The sequence below is a fragment of the Drosophila simulans genome, chromosome 3R (assembly GCF_016746395.2).
Source record: "Drosophila simulans strain w501 chromosome 3R, Prin_Dsim_3.1, whole genome shotgun sequence".
In the NCBI taxonomy this organism is placed as follows: Eukaryota; Metazoa; Arthropoda; class Insecta; order Diptera; family Drosophilidae; genus Drosophila; species Drosophila simulans.
The window spans coordinates 27825756-27843007 of record NC_052523.2 but is presented as its reverse complement, the minus strand read 5'-3'; the positions used below and the strand labels follow the sequence as shown (position 1 = coordinate 27843007).

The 17252-nt window shown below is 48.0% G+C and overlaps 5 protein-coding genes and 1 pseudogene across 5 annotated transcripts; 4 read left to right on the top strand and 2 right to left on the bottom strand.

Annotated features, from left to right (window-relative positions):
• Positions 1-67: 67 nt before the first annotated feature.
• On the top strand, positions 68-1694 carry LOC6730376 (JNK1/MAPK8-associated membrane protein). The gene is made up of 6 exons (XM_002105622.4): positions 68-280; positions 343-476; positions 538-750; positions 814-986; positions 1041-1175; positions 1232-1694. Exons 1-6 carry the CDS (start codon positions 179-181, stop codon positions 1381-1383), a joined length of 909 nt encoding a protein of 302 aa, XP_002105658.1. The 5' UTR covers positions 68-178; the 3' UTR covers positions 1384-1694.
• On the bottom strand, positions 1614-4530 carry LOC6730375 (E3 ubiquitin-protein ligase HRD1). The gene is made up of 6 exons (XM_002105621.4): positions 4063-4530; positions 3944-4000; positions 3699-3887; positions 2795-3644; positions 2522-2736; positions 1614-2465 (listed from the first exon to the last, which is right to left on the bottom strand). Exons 1-6 carry the CDS (start codon positions 4186-4188, stop codon positions 2022-2024), a joined length of 1881 nt encoding a protein of 626 aa, XP_002105657.1. The 5' UTR covers positions 4189-4530; the 3' UTR covers positions 1614-2021.
• A 122-nt stretch (positions 4531-4652) lies between these two features.
• Positions 4653-7480, top strand: LOC27207926 (beta-glucuronidase). The gene is made up of 5 exons (XM_016183555.3): positions 4653-6141; positions 6199-6515; positions 6571-6832; positions 6887-7025; positions 7085-7480. The coding sequence occupies exons 1-5, from the start codon at positions 4975-4977 to the stop codon at positions 7258-7260; spliced, it is 2061 nt and encodes a 686-aa protein (XP_016037149.1). The 5' UTR covers positions 4653-4974; the 3' UTR covers positions 7261-7480.
• Positions 7481-7812: 332 nt separating this feature from the next.
• LOC27208970 lies at positions 7813-9552 on the bottom strand (annotated as a pseudogene).
• Positions 9553-11915: 2363 nt separating this feature from the next.
• LOC27209110 (glycine-rich protein DOT1) lies at positions 11916-13168 on the top strand. The gene is made up of 2 exons (XM_016184609.3): positions 11916-12055; positions 12277-13168. The coding sequence occupies exons 1-2, from the start codon at positions 12038-12040 to the stop codon at positions 12814-12816; spliced, it is 558 nt and encodes a 185-aa protein (XP_016037148.2). The 5' UTR covers positions 11916-12037; the 3' UTR covers positions 12817-13168.
• A 1853-nt stretch (positions 13169-15021) lies between these two features.
• LOC6730374 (sodium-coupled monocarboxylate transporter 1) lies at positions 15022-17221 on the top strand. Its single transcript, XM_002105620.4, has 4 exons — positions 15022-15547; positions 15613-15730; positions 15790-16634; positions 16694-17221. Exons 1-4 carry the CDS (start codon positions 15155-15157, stop codon positions 17111-17113), a joined length of 1776 nt encoding a protein of 591 aa, XP_002105656.1. The 5' UTR covers positions 15022-15154; the 3' UTR covers positions 17114-17221.
• The last annotated feature ends 31 nt before the right edge of the window (positions 17222-17252 follow it).

Here is a 17252-nt window from a genome sequence, read left to right as displayed (position 1 = left end):
TTCGCATGTGCTGATGTATTATCATTTTAGAAATTATAATTAACTTAAGTACACGAACAACCTATTCGTTTGTTCAGTGGTCCCATCGATAACGATAAGTTCGATATCGATAGAAGTCTTGTTTTTATTTTGTTTAATGTAACATACAATACGAAGTAATTGTTTTGATTCCATAAGAATGTACGACGCATTGGAACGCTGCCCAGGAGCCTACTGTGGGCGATCACCGCTAGGAAACAACAGCTGGAGCAGCTGCGGGGTCTGTCCCCGAGGATCTCGGGTTGGTGTTCTAGCATTCTTCGGAACGGCGCCTGGGAAATAATTTACTTTTATATTGTTCAGGTGAACCAAAGCTACGCCTGCTCTCCATGCCGCGACGAGTTAAGCACGTACTCCTGGCTATACCTGGGATTCATGACCATGCTGCCGCTTATGATGCACTGCTTTTTCATAGACATGGACGCCAAGGATCGCAAGTGAGCGGATAAAACTAACTAATCCAACTGGAAGGGAAACTTACATAGTGATTCCACATAGGTTTTCGCGGAAGCAGCTGATCTTGACGGCCAGCGCTTTCGTTGAGGTTGCCATATCTGCCATCCTCGCCACCTTGCTAATGGAGCCCATGTGGGAGCTGCGCCTCTACGCCTGTGATGTTCGAAAACTTACTGACTGGTACACATTGTTCTACAACCCCAGCCCCAATTATGAGGCACGAGTCTACTGCACCCAGGAGGCAGTTTACCCATTGTAAGACCCACCCAAGGCTCTAGGTGTTCACTATAGTCATTCAATTTAATGTTCAATTTCCAGGCAAACCATCGTGCTGGTTTTCTACTTTCTGTGCCTGGTGAACATGTTTCTCATACGCCCGCTGGTTAGCAAAATTATGGATGTGGGGGGCAGAAGCAAGGCGCCCATTTACTCGGCTCTTTACTTCCTGCCCCTGCTCACCTTTATCCATGCGTTAGGATGTGGGTTGATCTGTGAGTACCTAAACGCTTGTTAATATTTTAGTTTTGAGATTTTTTTCTTTTCAGACTACTCCTTTCCCTACCTTAGCGTGGCCATATCCATGGTGGCCAATGCCATCCACTATTCCCTCAAACTGGATCAAACCCTAAAGGCATTGGTTCACTCGTCGGTGTGGGAGTTAAAAAACGTGGTCATCATAGGTAAGCAAAGTGCGCATTCACCATACATAAAGTATACCAGCACCTTACTTTCCCAGCTGTGCACTGGATGTTGTTGGCCTACGGCCTCACCTCCCTGAATTACCACTATGCCTTTATGTGCCTGGTGCCCTTTCCCACACTGTTCTACATTTTGACCGTACGTTTCACGGATCCGGCCGAGTTCCGGGAGCTGGAGTCGAGAATTTGATGCGGCGACGTCCAGATGCAAATTTTTCACGCCCGGGGAACTCGTCGATCGACTGTTGTTATCTATGTGTAGTGTACGCGTCAATTAATTTATTTATATTTAGTACGTAGCTCAGACTCAGGCCTGTTCCGAATATACATAAGTGCTGCTCTAAAAGGCATTAAGAAAAAAGTTTAGGAGCAGGTCTACTTTAGTGTTTTCGTCGCATAACCTTCATCGATTCATCGTTCTTTTCGTTTTAATTATATTTCACATTAATTATACACATATAGTAATATTAAATACAAATCATCAGTTTCCCATCTCTAAAATAGTTTTTACACAATACGTATTGCTACATATTGGATTTTGATGCCGCATTTCACGTTCAGATCCTTCGTTCCAGTGTGTGAAGTCGGGGGCATCGTAGTCGTCTTTGTCGTCATCGTCGTAATATTCCCGTATCTCAAGTCGTAGAAAAAATAACAGAAGTCAAGGACAGGGTGCAGCGGATGCAGAGCGGAGTATAAAAAAATCAATACCAGCCAAGAGAATTAGGTGTGATAAACGCAAGCACGTCCTGTTTGTTTTTTTTTTTTTGTGGGATGAGAGTTGTCACTGCCGTTTTTTTGGAGTGTTGACATCTGATTTTAGGGCGTCTATTCCGCTGTCGTGCTTTCAGTAGTGGCTGCAGACTTGTTCCGCTCTTCAAGGAACTTCAAACGGCGCTTCCTTAGTTCGCCCAGCTCCGAGGAGTGCTCCTCAAAGTCGGCATCGGAGTTGGGAATGCTAACTGCCTCTGTGGCTGTCGATGGTATATCATCCTCGTCTGCGTCCGCTCCCAAATCCTCAATGGTTACCTTCTCTGTAGGCATCGTCGGAGACGCTGCGCTGGCTGCTGCTGTGGGGGTAACCTGGTGAGCCTCCAACTTAGCCATGGCCGTGGCCGAGGTACTGGGCATGTCGTAGACGCTAGAGTCAGCAGATCCGTTGACCGCGGTGGCTGGCGTCACCGCAGTGAGCTGCAAGCGCGCAGCCAAACTTTGGTACTCAGACATCATTATCCCCGCGGAATCCAGCATTAGGTTTATGTTTTGCAGCAACTGAAAGGTGATCTTTGATAAGGAAATGTAGAATGAGAAGATTATCGAAATCGGACCTTTAGACGCTGCACAATATGATCACGTTGATGGCCCTCCATGGCCCGCAGTTCTTCGTCGGTAAAATTGGTCAGGTCCTGTGGAATCAGCGGTGGCGGCAGGGGCGGGAGGTAGCCGAAGTGGGGTGGTATCATAAAGGGCGAAAGCATGGGCATTACTGGCGGAGGAGGGATTTGCAAACCAGCCGGGCTAGGCAATCCATTGGGCAAGCCGCCTGAAAATGAAAGGCGACGATTATGATCGTGTCTTAGGAATCAAACTTCAAAACTCACTGGCATCGCCGAAGAGATCCGCAAAGTTTGGCGGCAAGGTTTGACCTCCGGCTACATTGCCGTTTGCTCGTGCCTGATTGCCGTCCACTAAGGCAGTTGGAGCTGGATGAGGCACACCACCAGCCGGTTGAACCCCTGCTGCAGCCGGAATGGGATTTCCAGCAGCTGCGGCCCCAGCCTCATCGGCTTGACGTGGCATCGCTGTGGAGTTCACGGTTGGAGTTCGAAGGATGTTCAAACGGCAGGTTGGACAGGTCTGCTGGCGCTGGAACCACGAGCGCAGGCATGTAGTGTGGAAGATGTGTCCGCAGGGCAGTTTTTTTGAGTGATTGACCATGTCCTCGCGACAGATGATGCAGATGTTGTCTGACTGGCGCAGCTCCTCAGGCGTGGCGTCGGGATACAGGGTATTCATGTTGCGAATGGCCCGCCGGGACATTATCACGTCATTTAGGGCCCTACGGAAGTTGCGTATGGTAAAGAACATAGGCCTGAATACGAACATGGGCAGCGCGTATATCTTAGCCATGATCACCACAAACAGTATGTACAGCACCACCTTAATAAGTCCAATGACCAGCTCTGTGTAGAGCAGGAACACAGCCTTGTTCTCCCAGGGCGTGTCCGTGCGCATTTCCGCGGCGTGAAGCACGTACTTGATGGCCGTGCTGGCGATTACGGTCAAAAGGATGGCGTATTCAAAGCCAAAGACCAACTGCACGGTGGGACCACGCACCAAAGTGGAGTTGTAGGCATGGATCAAGAGAACGTAATCTAGGATGCCTAGCATTGTGAGCAGACTGCCCACGCGAATGTGAAAAAGCCAGCCGAGTACGGGAGAACGTTCCATCTACAGTGGATCGAGAATTAAATAAAATGGGTATTAACTGGACGCAAGACTTACAAAGTCCACCCGCTCCTCTACCAGCCAATGGAATGATTTGAGAAATAGAAGAACCGTGAACAAGGCCACAAAGCGCGGATTGAAGTCATCCCGGAATACGGTAAAGGCCAAGCAGGTCTCCGTAAGGGCGTACCAAAAGCGCTCCAGCAGATGCTCAAACTCTGCGGCACGCAGCGTGCCCAGGAATATCTGAGGGATTAACAATGTTATTGCGGGTTTGCAAGGTAATCTTGCTGATATGTCACCTTGCTTAGCAGCTTGCCGAACATGAAGACAATCACAAAGAACTGTATGTATATGACCTGGAAGCAAACGAAAACAAGGTTTAGGCATGGGACTGGATTGTGTGATAGGATTTACTCACCCCCATGGAGGCGTTAGACTTGGTGATGTAGACCACCGCAGGATAGAACTGCTGCTTTTGGTAGTAGGCAAATCCAATTACCGCGCTGGTCAGCGCCATGCAAACGGACGATAGGAGCAGCTGCATGATGCCGGTCGAGGTCGCCAGGGCCGCCAGCTGGCTGATAGTCTCCAGGAATATGTTAATTTTGGCCGGGATCTCTGCCTGCCCCCACTCTACATATAAGGCCGTAGCTCTCGGACTTGGTATCACTTGGGGAGAAACCGAAAATGTCGTCTATGCTCTCGTTGACGTTGGAATTTAGTCGGGTTTTGTTAGCCAAACGAAGTTGTTTGCATTGCCATCGAGATTTCCAACTCTGAAACTGATGGTTGCCTCTGTCAAGGCGTATTAATATTTTTATTTTTAACTACCGATAATTACACGTATGAACTTAGTCGTGCTACCAGATGGTGAAATATCTTATCGATATTATATGACAGCACCGATTTTCTCTACCAAACAATCGATTGCCCTCACGGATTCCCATGTCACGGACTATTTCTATTTTCTAATAAATGTAATTAAATTAGTTATTCTGACCCAGTTCGAAGGAACATTAAGCGGGATATATACCGCTATCTGCATATTATTTCTATAGTTAGTTCAAACGCAGTTTCCAAACAATGATGTTTCACAGTAAAAAAAAAATTGTATCATGAGTGGAAGGCCAAATCTTAACATAAATTCTTGTAAATTTACAATTTTAAGTTTATGTACAGAATTTCATATAAAATAACATAAATTTTATTCACTTTGTTTGCGCTGGTCACACTGCAACCGCTCTTATCAAAAGCCGGGCGAAGAAGAAGATGGTTCACAAATGTTTGATAAATATTAAATTGTAACTCGATAGATATATTCTGATTTGCGATGAGAAGGCTTTGGAAGCCCGTCATCTTCTTACTGCTTGGCAGTCTCCAGGTTCTATTGGCTTACCCCGAAGACGACTTCTTGGTGAACGCCAATCGCAAAGAATTAACTGATTCCTCTTTGTTTGAATATGGTGATGTCAGAAAGCCCACACCAACCAAGGGATTGTTGTACCCCAGGGAATCGGAGACCCGTGAAGTGCGGAGCTTGGATGGGATGTGGCAACTGGTTAGGAGTGACCCATTTGACCCCTTACAAGGAATCAGGGAGAAGTGGTTTATGGATGCCCTAAGAAAGACCGGAAGGGAGATTATTTCGATGCCAGTGCCGGCCTCCTATAACGACATCACCACGGATAACTTACGAGATCACGTTGGAACCGTATGGTATGAACGTACATTCTTTGTACCGCGCTCATGGAAGGCTATGCAACGTACTTGGCTGCGATTCAGCAGCGTTCACTATGCGGCCGTGGTTTGGATCAACGGAAGGAACGCCACAAGTCACTCCATTGGTCACCTACCCTTTGAATCAGAGATCTCGGGACTTCTCAGCTTTGGCGGCAATAACAGGATCACGGTGATGTGTGACAATCGTTTGAGCAACCGCACCATTCCTCAGGGTTCTGTTTACGAGGTGGCTACGGATGACGGCTCCGTGCCCGTCCAGAGTTACACTTTCGATTTTTTTAACTACGCGGGAATCCACAGGAGTGTGCACTTGTACACGACCCCTCTGCTGCACATAAGCGACTTGGAGGTTACCACCCAACTAACTAACGAAGGATTGGGCCGCATAGACTACCGCGTGTGGTTGGAAGCGAGTAAGGAGGGCCTCCAAATCCAGCCCATCCATCTTCGGGTGCAACTGAGGGACAAAGATGGTCATGTGGCCGCCCAGCAGATCAACAAAGCGATCTACCATGGTACTCTGCTGGTGCCCAATGCAACTCCCTGGTGGCCCTACCTAATGCATTCTGATCCCGGCTACCTGTACAATCTCCAATTCGAGCTGTTTGTGTCCAGCAACGAGAAGGAGTTGGAAGCTCTGCAGGATACCTACCGCCTACCAGTGGGCATACGTAGTTTAAGTTGGGACAACGACACCCTGCTGCTGAATGGAAAACCCCTCTATCTGCGGGGTTTTGGACGGCACGAGGACTCCGATGTGAGCGTTGTTTTTAGGTTAATCTGGTCACTAAGCTTACCAAAATCTTTATTTTAGTTCCGCGGAAAAGGATTGGATAATGCGCTTCTTGCTAGAGACTTTAACCTGCTGAAGTGGACTGGAGCCAATGCTTATCGCACCTCTCACTATCCCTATTCCGAAGAGTCTATGCAGTTTGCCGATCAGCATGGTATTATGATTATTGACGAATGCCCTGCTGTCAATATAGACATCTTCGAGCCTCAGCTACTGGAGAATCACATGTCCTCGCTGGAGCAACTGATCCACCGGGACAGAAACCATCCAAGTGTGATTGCATGGTCGGTAGCCAATGAGCCGAGATCGAACAAGAAGGGAGCCCTTAAATACTTTGAGTCAGTAGAAAGTACATCTTACAAAAAAAATTTAACACGGATGTCTTACCTTTAGATCCCTGGTAAACTATGTAAGAGGCATTGCGCACGGGCGCCCTCTAACCGCGGCTATAAATGCCAACTCTTCCAGTTGCCATTTGGCGCAGTTTCTGGACATCGTGGGTTTCAATCGCTATAACTCTTGGTATCAGAACTCGGGCCGTACTGACATGATAATTAACCTGTTGACGATAGAGGCCCAGAGTTGGCGGGACAAGTTTGGAAAGCCTGTCATTCAATTTGAGTACGGCGGCGACACTATGGAGGGCATGCACTCTGTAAGGAACCACGTTCAGACCTATAATTGTGTCTAATTCTGACTTTCCATAAAGCTTCCCGCCTTTATTTGGTCGGAGGAATACCAGGTTGAGCTCTTCTCCCGCCATTTCAAGGCTTTCGACGAGCTACGTGGAAGGGGATGGTTTATTGGAGAGTTTGTTTGGAACTTCGCCGATTTTCGGACCGCGCAGAGTATGTATTTCAAACGTTTTTAAACAAGAGTCAAAACCAATTAAAATTGTCCACTGCAGCTATTACCCGCGTGGGAGGCAACAAAAAGGGAGTCTTTACAAGGAACCGGCAACCCAAAGAAGTGGCTCACATCCTTAGGCGGCGGTACTTCGCATTAGCCAAGGAGCTGGATATGTTTGGGCTGCCTGAGGATCTCACTGTTTACATTTCCAAGCATTTCCATAACGAGCTTTGAATCAGGGATTCCTATAGCCAAAGTCGCACAAAGAGTTCTCTTGACCAAGAGACCGTATTTGTATGTTATAAAGGTGCGAGTTCTTCATACAATGAACTACGCATTACATTAAGCTTTAATCAAATTTTTCAGCAATGGTCTGTGTAATAATTTTTTATCAAAACATGTATTATGTACTCCTTTTACATCGTGATTTCTAATAGATCTACTCTCTTTTAAACGCCTAACCTTAGCTCATGATGGAGAAAACAGATTACCAAAATAACTCAAGAAAACCCAAAGCCTTTAAGGTTGCATGCTTCATGTAGTACAAATGTATCTATCCACCTACATATGTATTACCCCTTCTCTGATATCTTCATTTGCTTTGCCATGGTCAACTCGTGTTGGTTAAGACCTCTCGACTGCAAACCTAATTAACTCATTTAGACCCCCGTAAAACCATTTATGTTTTCTGCCTTGCCACTTTCCGCATTTTGGCCAGAGAAACACAAAATAGCAAAATGAGGCGCACAATGGGGCACCTCCATGGCCAGAAAGCAGATGAGTTGGCTGAGCGAAATCGTGGCATAATTAAGGAGGCTAAATGAGCCAGCTGCTTCACGGCGATCTTCGATCTGTGATTGCCATTCTTCACGCTGGCCACACACATTAACTTTTACTTTTACCCCGCCTCGAGAACGGTGCACCTAGATGACCACATGGCGGGTGGATCAACTGGTCAGACTCCCTAGTGTCTGGGGTGTTGCACAAGGCACATCGTCGCGGAATAGCTGAGGATGTGAAGTTTTGCATAAGCCAGCCGAGTGGTTAGCACCCAAAGGCTAAAGTTGGCTGCAGAATGCCAGCATGAATGTGTCTTTTTATGCGGAAAACAAACCTGGGGCTGAGACATAGACACCGGACCACCGCCGACTCAGACCGGTCACAGATCCCATCCCAGCGGACCAAGGCAAAAACGTGTCGCAGCAATTTCCCATTCAACGGCAGTTTTTCCATGCACACCGTGCTATCTTTTGCCGGATTTTCGGAAAAACTTAGGCCAAACACATATAGGTATTTTTTTCTTAAAAATAAGTTTAAGTTGTGTTTCTGGACATTAATCAGTGGATGCTTGGATTGGCTTATAATTGCCCAACTGTCAGTTAACAACAAAAATCTGGTGCCATTCAAAGTACTTACCATTTTCTTTAAGTGTCTCCTGTTGCTGCTGCCCATTTTGCCGTTTCGCATTGCACAGGCACTGCATTTGCTCCACCACCTCCCACCTCCACCAAGTCTGCGCATCTGCCCGCTAGCCGGCTCCATGCTCCGCGCTCCAAGTTCCCTGCTCCAGCTCCATGACTGCGTCGCTGGTCTCCGCGCTTGACTTACATAAAGCGGGGAGCACCGCGCATGCCAGATCCAAAACCCGTTTCGGCCCGCTACTAGGAAACGACAGAAGCGTCACTTGGCCCAGGTGAAGTGGAGATGGAGTGGAGGAGGAGCGGAGACCACTCACCTCCAAGAGCTGGGTGTTTGGCCATAGTGCAGGTAGTGCGACTACACAGTTATTGAAGTCAAGTCTTAATGCCCAGAGAACATATTTTTACAAAATTTCGAACATTGGGTGATTCGCTTTTAAATCTGGACTTAAAAGGGATCTTTCTTTTTGCGATACTTTATTTATAAAGTGCAATGCAATTTTTTAACTGTACGTATGTCGGCAAAATAATTCAAAATCCTAACCGATAACAATCTGCGCAACTTATACCAAATAAATAATTTGAATGCAATCAGATTGGGATAATCTTGGATCTTTTGGAGCTGCTCCCACCGAGGCTGCGGAGTTGAGTGTAGATACATATGTGAACAATGGCAGTGCGGTGTGCGAAGTAGGCACATATTTTTCCTGTGTACCACACTCGCTGGCTTATGTAACCTGTGCAGCCTGTCCAGGGGTTCATCGGCTTGGAGGGATCTGCAGAGAATGAGCCACCAAACACCATCGCACGGCAAACATTTCGCGAACTCATCTTCATCAGCGCCGCTGCAACAACTTTGTCGCACGGCCATTCTCCCTCTGTCATCAATAGGCCGGAATAGTCGGTTTTTTGAGGCTGATCAGCCTCGTCTGCGACTGTGAAAAATGACCCCTCCCATAGTCAATTAAGTAGGCAGTTTTTGTCCACCTGTCCGTGTCGATTAGCGATTCCAAGCCGAAATGACGCACCTGAATGGATCAGCGAAACCAGAACGGTGCTGTGTGCGAGGTTGCGCATACGCCATGATGGCTCTCAACTAGGAACACTGACTGCTAGTCACCAGAAGAAGAGGAAGCACGGCGCGCAGCTCATCGTATCTAATTTATAGAATATATTTTTCATACTTTTTAAACAAAATGTTACACTAAAGCGGGGGCGGTGTCCCCCTGCAAATGAGGAACAGCAAACGAAATCTCGATGGCAAACGAGGCGAATTCGTTTTGATAATTCAGGCGCGTCTGGCAGTTGGCAGCTTTTGCATTTGAGGGGATTTTATTTTTGTTTCGGCTTTGTTTTGCTATTGCTGGCCCAATTATAGTGTCATAACAATTACGCACGCACACACGGAGGCATAATGAGTTTCGGTTCGGTTTGGGCCGGGCTAAGCCGACTGAACGGCGAAAAGCAAGAGCCAAAGCCATCGGCATCGCCATCACTGTCCAAAGCTGACCTAGTGGCAGACGTGTTAATGATGGATATGTTCAGATAGGCCACGACGTATAAAAAGCGTTCATTAAAGTTGCAAAAAGCGAGGCAAAAACAAGCGAAGCCAAATGCTAATGAATGAAGAAGCTATTTTTGAACTCCCACAATTATGTCAATAACGAGCAATTGCTATTCAAAGGACCATCACAGATCTCATCAAATGTTTACTCAAGATAGAAAGGTGCCACACACAGAGGTTAATGCCAGGCTTTTTTCTGGCCAGGCAGCATCTGGCATGTGACCTTTTCCCGCTGCTCCAATTACACGGCCGAAAGCGAAGTCCCACAAAGGTGGGATTACGCCATCGATGGGCAAGAGACCTTCGCCGGAATCTCTCGACCACAATAAACCGAATTAACGACAGTGGCAGCCACAGCAGATCTAAGCTCTTCCGAGCCACGAAAATGATTTAGCGCACTGTCATTGAGTCGGCTGCCTCCGCCATCGAGTGTGAAGTGTTGACTTTCATCTCATTGTTGCCCCCGAACCCAATCCCAGTCGAACCCGATCCCCATCCAAAGCGCTGACCACCAACTGCAGATCGTGCCCCAACGCAGGGCGACACGCAACGCAGATAGTCCTTCACTTTTGAGCGTGAAGGTTTCCGAAGAGCCCTTAATACACTCGCAGAAAAGTCCGATTGCTGATTTCGATGATGATTTAAACATGATAATAAGGAAATTAAATCACCACTGAATATCATATCAAATGAAATACTTCTGCGATCACAGAATAATAGTTGATATATGTCCTTACTTTTCCGCTGACTTTCAAAGTATTTGAAGTTGATTTCTCTGCATGAAGCGGAGCCAAAGTCATTGCCGGTTTTGGGTATTTGCGAAAGTGTGAGTCGAGATGTAAATAAACCTCATTTAGTCCAATTTACGGCCAGGTTCACTTCCACTCGCATGCAGGCGTCTTCCCTTTCATCGTGTGTCTTCCCTGCACCTTATGGTTGCCATCTGCGACTGCACAGGTGCTCATCCGAAGACATGACATAATGGGGCCTCCAGTTAATCGGGGACTTCTTCTTTCACTTCTGCCAGAATGAGCGCAGATATCTGGTTTTCGATCTTATTTCGAGGTCATTTGGTAGGGTTAACTTAAGTGCAGGTGTATTACCTGGTGTGTCGCTAGTTGGTTAGACACTTAGCTCTGGCATTCCCAACTGCATGCCTTTCAAAGCGTAAAGTGCAATTTTCGGGCTCTTGCGATTGCAGCACCCATCTGCAAATGTACATACTCGTATAATTAGGCTCCTTGTGAAACATTAATTATACGCCCCGTGGTGCCATGGCCCTACTGCTCCACATCGAGATCGTACGAATTATACGGGCCTCGGCCTCGGGCCCGTCCCCGTCCCCGTCCGCCACCCTCCTGACTCCCCCGATTCGCATTTCCCAGCCCATTTCGTAATATTCGTGCCCATGTGACGCTGATGCTGATGGATGACGAGCCCAGGTTGCGACTTACCCACAATTGAAATGCAACTGCAGTTGGGCAACGGGAAACGCGATTTGCAGTTTCGTCGGTGGAGCCATCCCTCATGGCCAGGAGAAATATGTTTTGGTAGCCGCCATGATCCTCCTGGGCTGTCGAAAAATCTCAGTGGCTGCGGCTGGGTTACTTACCTTCGGAATCGATCGCGGTGGTGGGAAAAATCACTTCCTGGTCCGCGCGAATCGAAGGAAAGTGCCAAAGAAAATTTCAAATACCAAAATCGTTAGCGACATTTTATTTTTTTCGGCCTTTTCTTTTTCTTCTGTCTCTTCGTTGTTTTCCAATTGGAAATTTTGTTTTATTGTGAGAAGCGCCCAGCAGCAAAAGAAACAAGTTGCAGACGAAGTTTGGCGATAATGACGTTGCCGAGTGGACGAGTTGGCCCGAAAGCTGAAGAGCAGCTGAGCACCGGCGGGTATAAAGAGTGGCTCTGCTGGCCGTGGAGATGCATTCAGTCGCTGGTTCCCCACTCGGAAGCAACCAAATTCACTCCACTCTACTCTACTCAACTCTTCCCCCCAACAAACACACTCACCCGAATCGTCGCTATGAACTCCTTCTCAGTGGTAAGTAACACACGATCCCGACGACCTCAAGACCCGACCAATCTCGGACACCAGCGGATTACAGACCTTTAAGGGATTTAGAATGAAAAGCCCTTTCAGACCGCAAGCGCTGCAATTGGATTTTCTCCTTGTGCTTTAATCTATCTGATTTAAGAGAATTCAATTGACGAGATCACCAGTTTGATATGGAATTTGCACTAACCTCGACTACCTACTTTCAGTTCTTAGTGTTCGCGCTGGCCGCTCTGGCTGCAGCAGAGCCACCATCCGGATATAACTATCCCCGCGGCGGAGGCGGTGGTGGCGGCGGCGGATTTGGAGGTGGCTTCGGCGGCGGATTCGGAGGTGGCGGCGGCGGTGGCGGTGGCGGCTACCAGGCTGTGAGCGGCGGCTTCCAGACCTCCGAGGGCCAGAACGTGGATCCCCAGCTTCTGGAGCAGGTGCGTCAGATCCTGCTGAACGAGGAGAGCAAGCAGGGCGGCGGTGGTGGTGGAGGCGGCGGCGGCGGCGGTGGTGGCTACCCTAGTGGCCCATCCAGCAGCTACGGTCCACCTTCCACCAGCTACGGAGCCCCCGGAATCGGAGGCGGTGGCCGTGTCGTGGGCATCGATCTGGAAGGCGTCCGCCAGGCCATCCAGGTGGCCCAGTTCGCCCAGCAGAGCTCGCAGGCGGGAGGTGGCGGCGGTGGATACCCCAGTGCCCCATCCGGATCGTATGGAGCCCCTTCAAGGCCCAGCGGCAGCTATGGAGCGCCCTTCTAGATCTTCGCCAGGTCTCACATCCGAAAGACACACCTCTGCCAAAAATGAATACCGACGGACACGAAACCGACAAAGACGACTCCAACACTAAACCAATTTGGGCAACCTGGACCTAAAAAAGGAACTACCGATCACCGATCCGCTCTGATCCCGAGAGAACTGGAGATCGCTTCCCCTTCTCAAGCCCTCTTCCCGAACTCAGCGACTGTACCCCAACACTCTGAAACGCCCGATCCCCGGAAACCCCAACCCACTCGGGACTTCGTCTCGGGCTTTTTTGTAACCCTTGTAAATAGTTTCTCACACTACACGAATACAAGAAAACCCGAAAACGAAAGCCACACAACAACACCCACAACACCAAGATGGAGAACACCCCAGAAAGTGTTATAACGCATTACTAGCTCGTAAGTGTTTTTATTTTATATGAAACAAACAAAGAAACAACAAAAAAATATGAAAACAATAAAAAAAATAGTAAATTTTGTCACCGTTAAATGATTGCATTGTTTTAATTTCAATACCGCGAATCCATGGGAGTTTCCAAATAATGGCTATCTCGCCAAACGTCATTTCATCTAATGAAACTGACCTCGTTCCGCATTGCTTGCCTCCAAAACACTCGATGATCTCGTAATGACAATCCACTCACATGGACCCACCATTCCAATTGATCGGACTCGCAGCTCTACGTAAACCGAGTTGTCACTGGCCCCATGTCAGTGTTTTTAAATACCAAGCCAAGCACCTCCACCAATCCTTTCACTTTTTCACTCGATAATAAGGTAGCTTTAACCCCTGCCCTATCTCCACGTACACTGAGCCAAACAACTGGGCTTGTGTTATCACTAATTGCAAATGCCAAATTACACATCTAAATGATTTGAGTGACAAGCTAATATAATAACTTTCAACTTAGGAAAATATCTTGCAGATACCAGATACGTATGAATGATTCATTGGAGGCGGTGTTGTAGCCTCTTTCTTGCTGTGTACGAGATACTCTCGGTCGTGCAAGTGCTCAAAATGGAAGATGTTGTTGAAGATGGGGATGTGGATGGCAGATGGAGCCGGAGGGGCGCTCATTACGCGAATATTGCGACATATGCAGCCGAGACTCTGGGCCAACTGCAGCTGCTGGCGGGGAAGGCGATGGGGGATGATGAGTCGATGGACATCGACAATTACCACGACCGAAGTTGGAGTTGTGGCCCAGAGCCATAAATGAAGTGGCAGCTGAATCTGAAGCTGCAGCCACTTAACCAACATTCGGCGTCATTAGATTTCCCAATTGAATGCGTGCCGAGGTGGCCGTCCTCTATGTACAAACAAACATACATACGTGGAAGTGCACCCAAAAAGCTGCACTATGAGATGCATTACGATGAGAGAGACGCCAAACGAAGTGGAAGCTGTGGAATCCCCCGATTACGACATCGCAGCCACCACAACTGCAGATGGTCCTATGGAATAATCATATTGCCATCTTGCGTACTCCAAATTTTACTCCGAAATTTGAATGACTTGTAGTAACGAATAGAAATTGACCTCATTGAGTTTAGGCTATTGTAAAACTGTATACTTAAGATAAGGCGAGAGATTACTAAAATTAAACAAAGCCTTAGTTCTATATTAGCTGATGATTAACAAAACCTATTCCTCTTGTTACAGAAAGAGCCGCAGTAATTCCACTACGTTAATGATCTCGAGTAAAACGCTTGATAAGAATCAGCATCTATCAAAGCTATCTCTGTTATTTTTGAAAACTCACTATAGGCCCATAAAACTCTATCCCCTGGCTCTCGATAAGCGTCAACATTCGGAGTGGCCTTGTCTGGGGCCAATTCCGGAGTGCGATGTCCAAGAGAGAGCTCCATCTGAGAAGAGCTCCTAGGGTGACTGGCAAGGGGAGAATGACTGGAGGTTCTCAGCAGGATTATAATCGAGATTTAAGGGTAAACATCCAACGCTGGCTGGATGACAGCGAAAACAATGAATGAGTGCGTGCCGGATTACGTAATCTCGGCCAACTCTGGTGCTCTTATCGGACTCCCACTGTGAGTGAAGGCAGCCAGCCGGGGAATTGACTGAGGGATCTAAGATCCTAGTGGATAATACCGCCATCTAGATAAGGTCGTACGCGAGAGCGCCGTCGATAGATAATATTTAGAGCAGGCTAGGCGCCGTACCCGTCCGTACCTTATAAAAAGACGAGGCGGGCGTCGTGATGCCTCTAATCGAGATTCTCCGCAATCGGAGCCGGGAAGTGAATAGTGACTAGTGAATAGTGCTTCAGTGATTCGTGGCTGTGAGTCCTTCGCGAGCGGATCCTTCCGAAATGTCGTCCCTTTTGAACGCTACCGTCCTGGCAACCGCTGCCACCGTGGTTCCAGACTCACAGTTCGTGTTCAACGCCACGGATTACGGCGTGTTCGCCCTGGTGCTGAGCATCTCTGCCGCCATTGGAGTTTATTTCGGATTCTTTGCCAAGGGCGAGGACACCACAGAGGAGTACCTGATGGGCGGCAAGCGGATGAAGACGATTCCCATCGCCATTTCGCTGGTGGCCAGTCAACTGTCGGCGATCTCCATAATGACCATTCCGGCGGAAATGTACGCCTACGGAATCAACTGGTTTTTCAACGTGGTTTGCATGGTGGCTGTGGTGCCGCTTCTGAATTACGTGGTGATCCCGGTTTTCTACAACAACAACATCACAAACTGCTATGAGGTGAATTAGAGTGCGATTTTCCAGAGGAGCATTGTATTTTATTGTACATATTTGCATATACCCAGTACTTGGAGATGCGCTTCTCCCGGAAGGTGCGAGTGCTGCAGACCTTCATCTTCATATTGACGATGTTTTTCATGCTCCCGATCTTCATCTTCCTGCCCTCCCTGGCCTTTGCACAGGGTAAGTGCTAACTAGTCAACTTATCCCTCCACTCGTTGCTAATTTTTCGTATCTGTTAGTGACTGGATTTAATGTGCACCTTATCAACACCGTTGTGTGCAGCATCTGCGTCTTCTACACCATGTTCGGAGGTATCAAGGCCGTGGTGTGGACCGATGTTATCCAGGCAGCCATTATGGTTGCTTCCGTGGTTCTAGTGGGCGTGATGGGCGCCCACCGAGTGGGAGGCTTCTTTGAAGTGCTGCGCATTGCCGGGGAAGGTGGACGCCTGGATATCAACTACAACTTCGACCTGACCACGCGCTCTACCATCTGGAACATATTCACATCGGCGACTATGATGTGGACGGGATACGTGGGCCTGAACCAGAGCTGCGTGCAGCGAATCGTGTCCCTGCCTTCACTGGGCCACGCCAGAAGATCGCTGGTGCTCTTTGGCTTCGGGTTTATCCTGATCATGTTCTTCAACTGCTTCACAGGCATTGTGATTTACTCCCGCTTTCACGACTGCGATCCCATCCAGTCTGGGCATGTCTCTAAGGTGGACAAGATGGTTCCGTACTTCGTGCAGGATACCGTAGGTAACTTGTGGGGCATGCCAGGTGTGTTTATTTCCTGCGTGTTCAGCGCTGCCCTTAGCACGCTTTCCGCCAGCATCAATTCCCTCGGAGGAGTTGTCTACTTCGACTACATCAAGCCACACATTCGACACACGGAGCACCGGGCCAACGTGATTATGAAACTGTTCGTTTTCTTCACCGGAATCTACTGCATCTTGGGTGGGATGGTTGTTGAGAACTTCAACTCCATTCTGCAAGTCATCTATTCCATTGGAGGCATGAGCTTTGGCTCGACGTGTGGCGTTTTTATGCTGGGAATGCTGGTGCCAAAATCACATGGCAGGGTAAGTTTTCAGGATTACCCAATGATGCACATGTCCTAACCATTTTTTTTTTCATTCAGGCCGCTTTAGTTGGAGTTCTCGCTAGCATTGCCTGTATGGCCACCATTGTGATTTTGAGCTGGGGACGCAATCACTATGACACCCTGCCCACGAGCACATCCGCTTGTCCAGCTTCCCTGAACGGAACCATAACAGAAATCAGCACAGCTTCACCTCTGATCCTTGGTTCCACCACAGAAGCCCCTGTGGGGGACAAGGGATTCAGCATCCTGGACCTCTCCTTTAACTGGTACACGGTCACAGGCTTCGTCATCACCTGGCTGTTAGGTATTCCGCTGAGTTACATCCTGAAGTCTGGGCCCGATTACAAGCTGAACCCTAAGCTCCTGTCTCCGGTGGTGCAGCCGTTCGTTCATTACAAGCTGACGCCGTCGGATGAACCCAACCAGATAAACCTAGAGAAACCCGAAAAGGTCTGAGATTCGAATCGGAACTTAGCATTAAGATATGCTTTATAAGCAGGATAACCTCACTAACTGTTAGCAATATCAAGATAGATTATAAAGCTCTATGTTTCTAAAATGCTATTCATAATGTTTGCTCTGTCGTACAGTTCTC

Excerpts from the sequence above, each read along its gene's own strand:
- LOC6730376 (XM_002105622.4), top strand. The coding sequence starts at position 179 with ATGTACGACGCATTGGAACGCTGCCCAGGAGCCTACTGTGGGCGATCA. Across the intron at positions 281-342 it reads TCTGTCCCCGAGGATCTCGG|GTGAACCAAAGCTACGCCTG; the intron begins GTTGGTGTTCTA and ends TATATTGTTCAG. Across the intron at positions 987-1,040 it reads GTTAGGATGTGGGTTGATCT|ACTACTCCTTTCCCTACCTT; the intron begins GTGAGTACCTAA and ends TTTTCTTTTCAG.
- LOC27207926 (XM_016183555.3), top strand. The coding sequence starts at position 4,975 with ATGAGAAGGCTTTGGAAGCCCGTCATCTTCTTACTGCTTGGCAGTCTC. Across the intron at positions 6,142-6,198 it reads GACGGCACGAGGACTCCGAT|TTCCGCGGAAAAGGATTGGA; the intron begins GTGAGCGTTGTT and ends TCTTTATTTTAG. Across the intron at positions 6,516-6,570 it reads GGAGCCCTTAAATACTTTGA|ATCCCTGGTAAACTATGTAA; the intron begins GTCAGTAGAAAG and ends TCTTACCTTTAG.
- LOC6730374 (XM_002105620.4), top strand. The coding sequence starts at position 15,155 with ATGTCGTCCCTTTTGAACGCTACCGTCCTGGCAACCGCTGCCACCGTG. Across the intron at positions 15,548-15,612 it reads ACATCACAAACTGCTATGAG|TACTTGGAGATGCGCTTCTC; the intron begins GTGAATTAGAGT and ends GCATATACCCAG. Across the intron at positions 16,635-16,693 it reads TGCCAAAATCACATGGCAGG|GCCGCTTTAGTTGGAGTTCT; the intron begins GTAAGTTTTCAG and ends TTTTTCATTCAG.
- LOC6730375 (XM_002105621.4), bottom strand. The coding sequence starts at position 4,188 with ATGCAGCTGCTCCTATCGTCCGTTTGCATGGCGCTGACCAGCGCGGTA. Across the intron at positions 4,001-4,062 it reads AGTCTAACGCCTCCATGGGG|GTCATATACATACAGTTCTT; the intron begins GTGAGTAAATCC and ends GTTTGCTTCCAG. Across the intron at positions 3,888-3,943 it reads TCGGCAAGCTGCTAAGCAAG|ATATTCCTGGGCACGCTGCG; the intron begins GTGACATATCAG and ends TTAATCCCTCAG.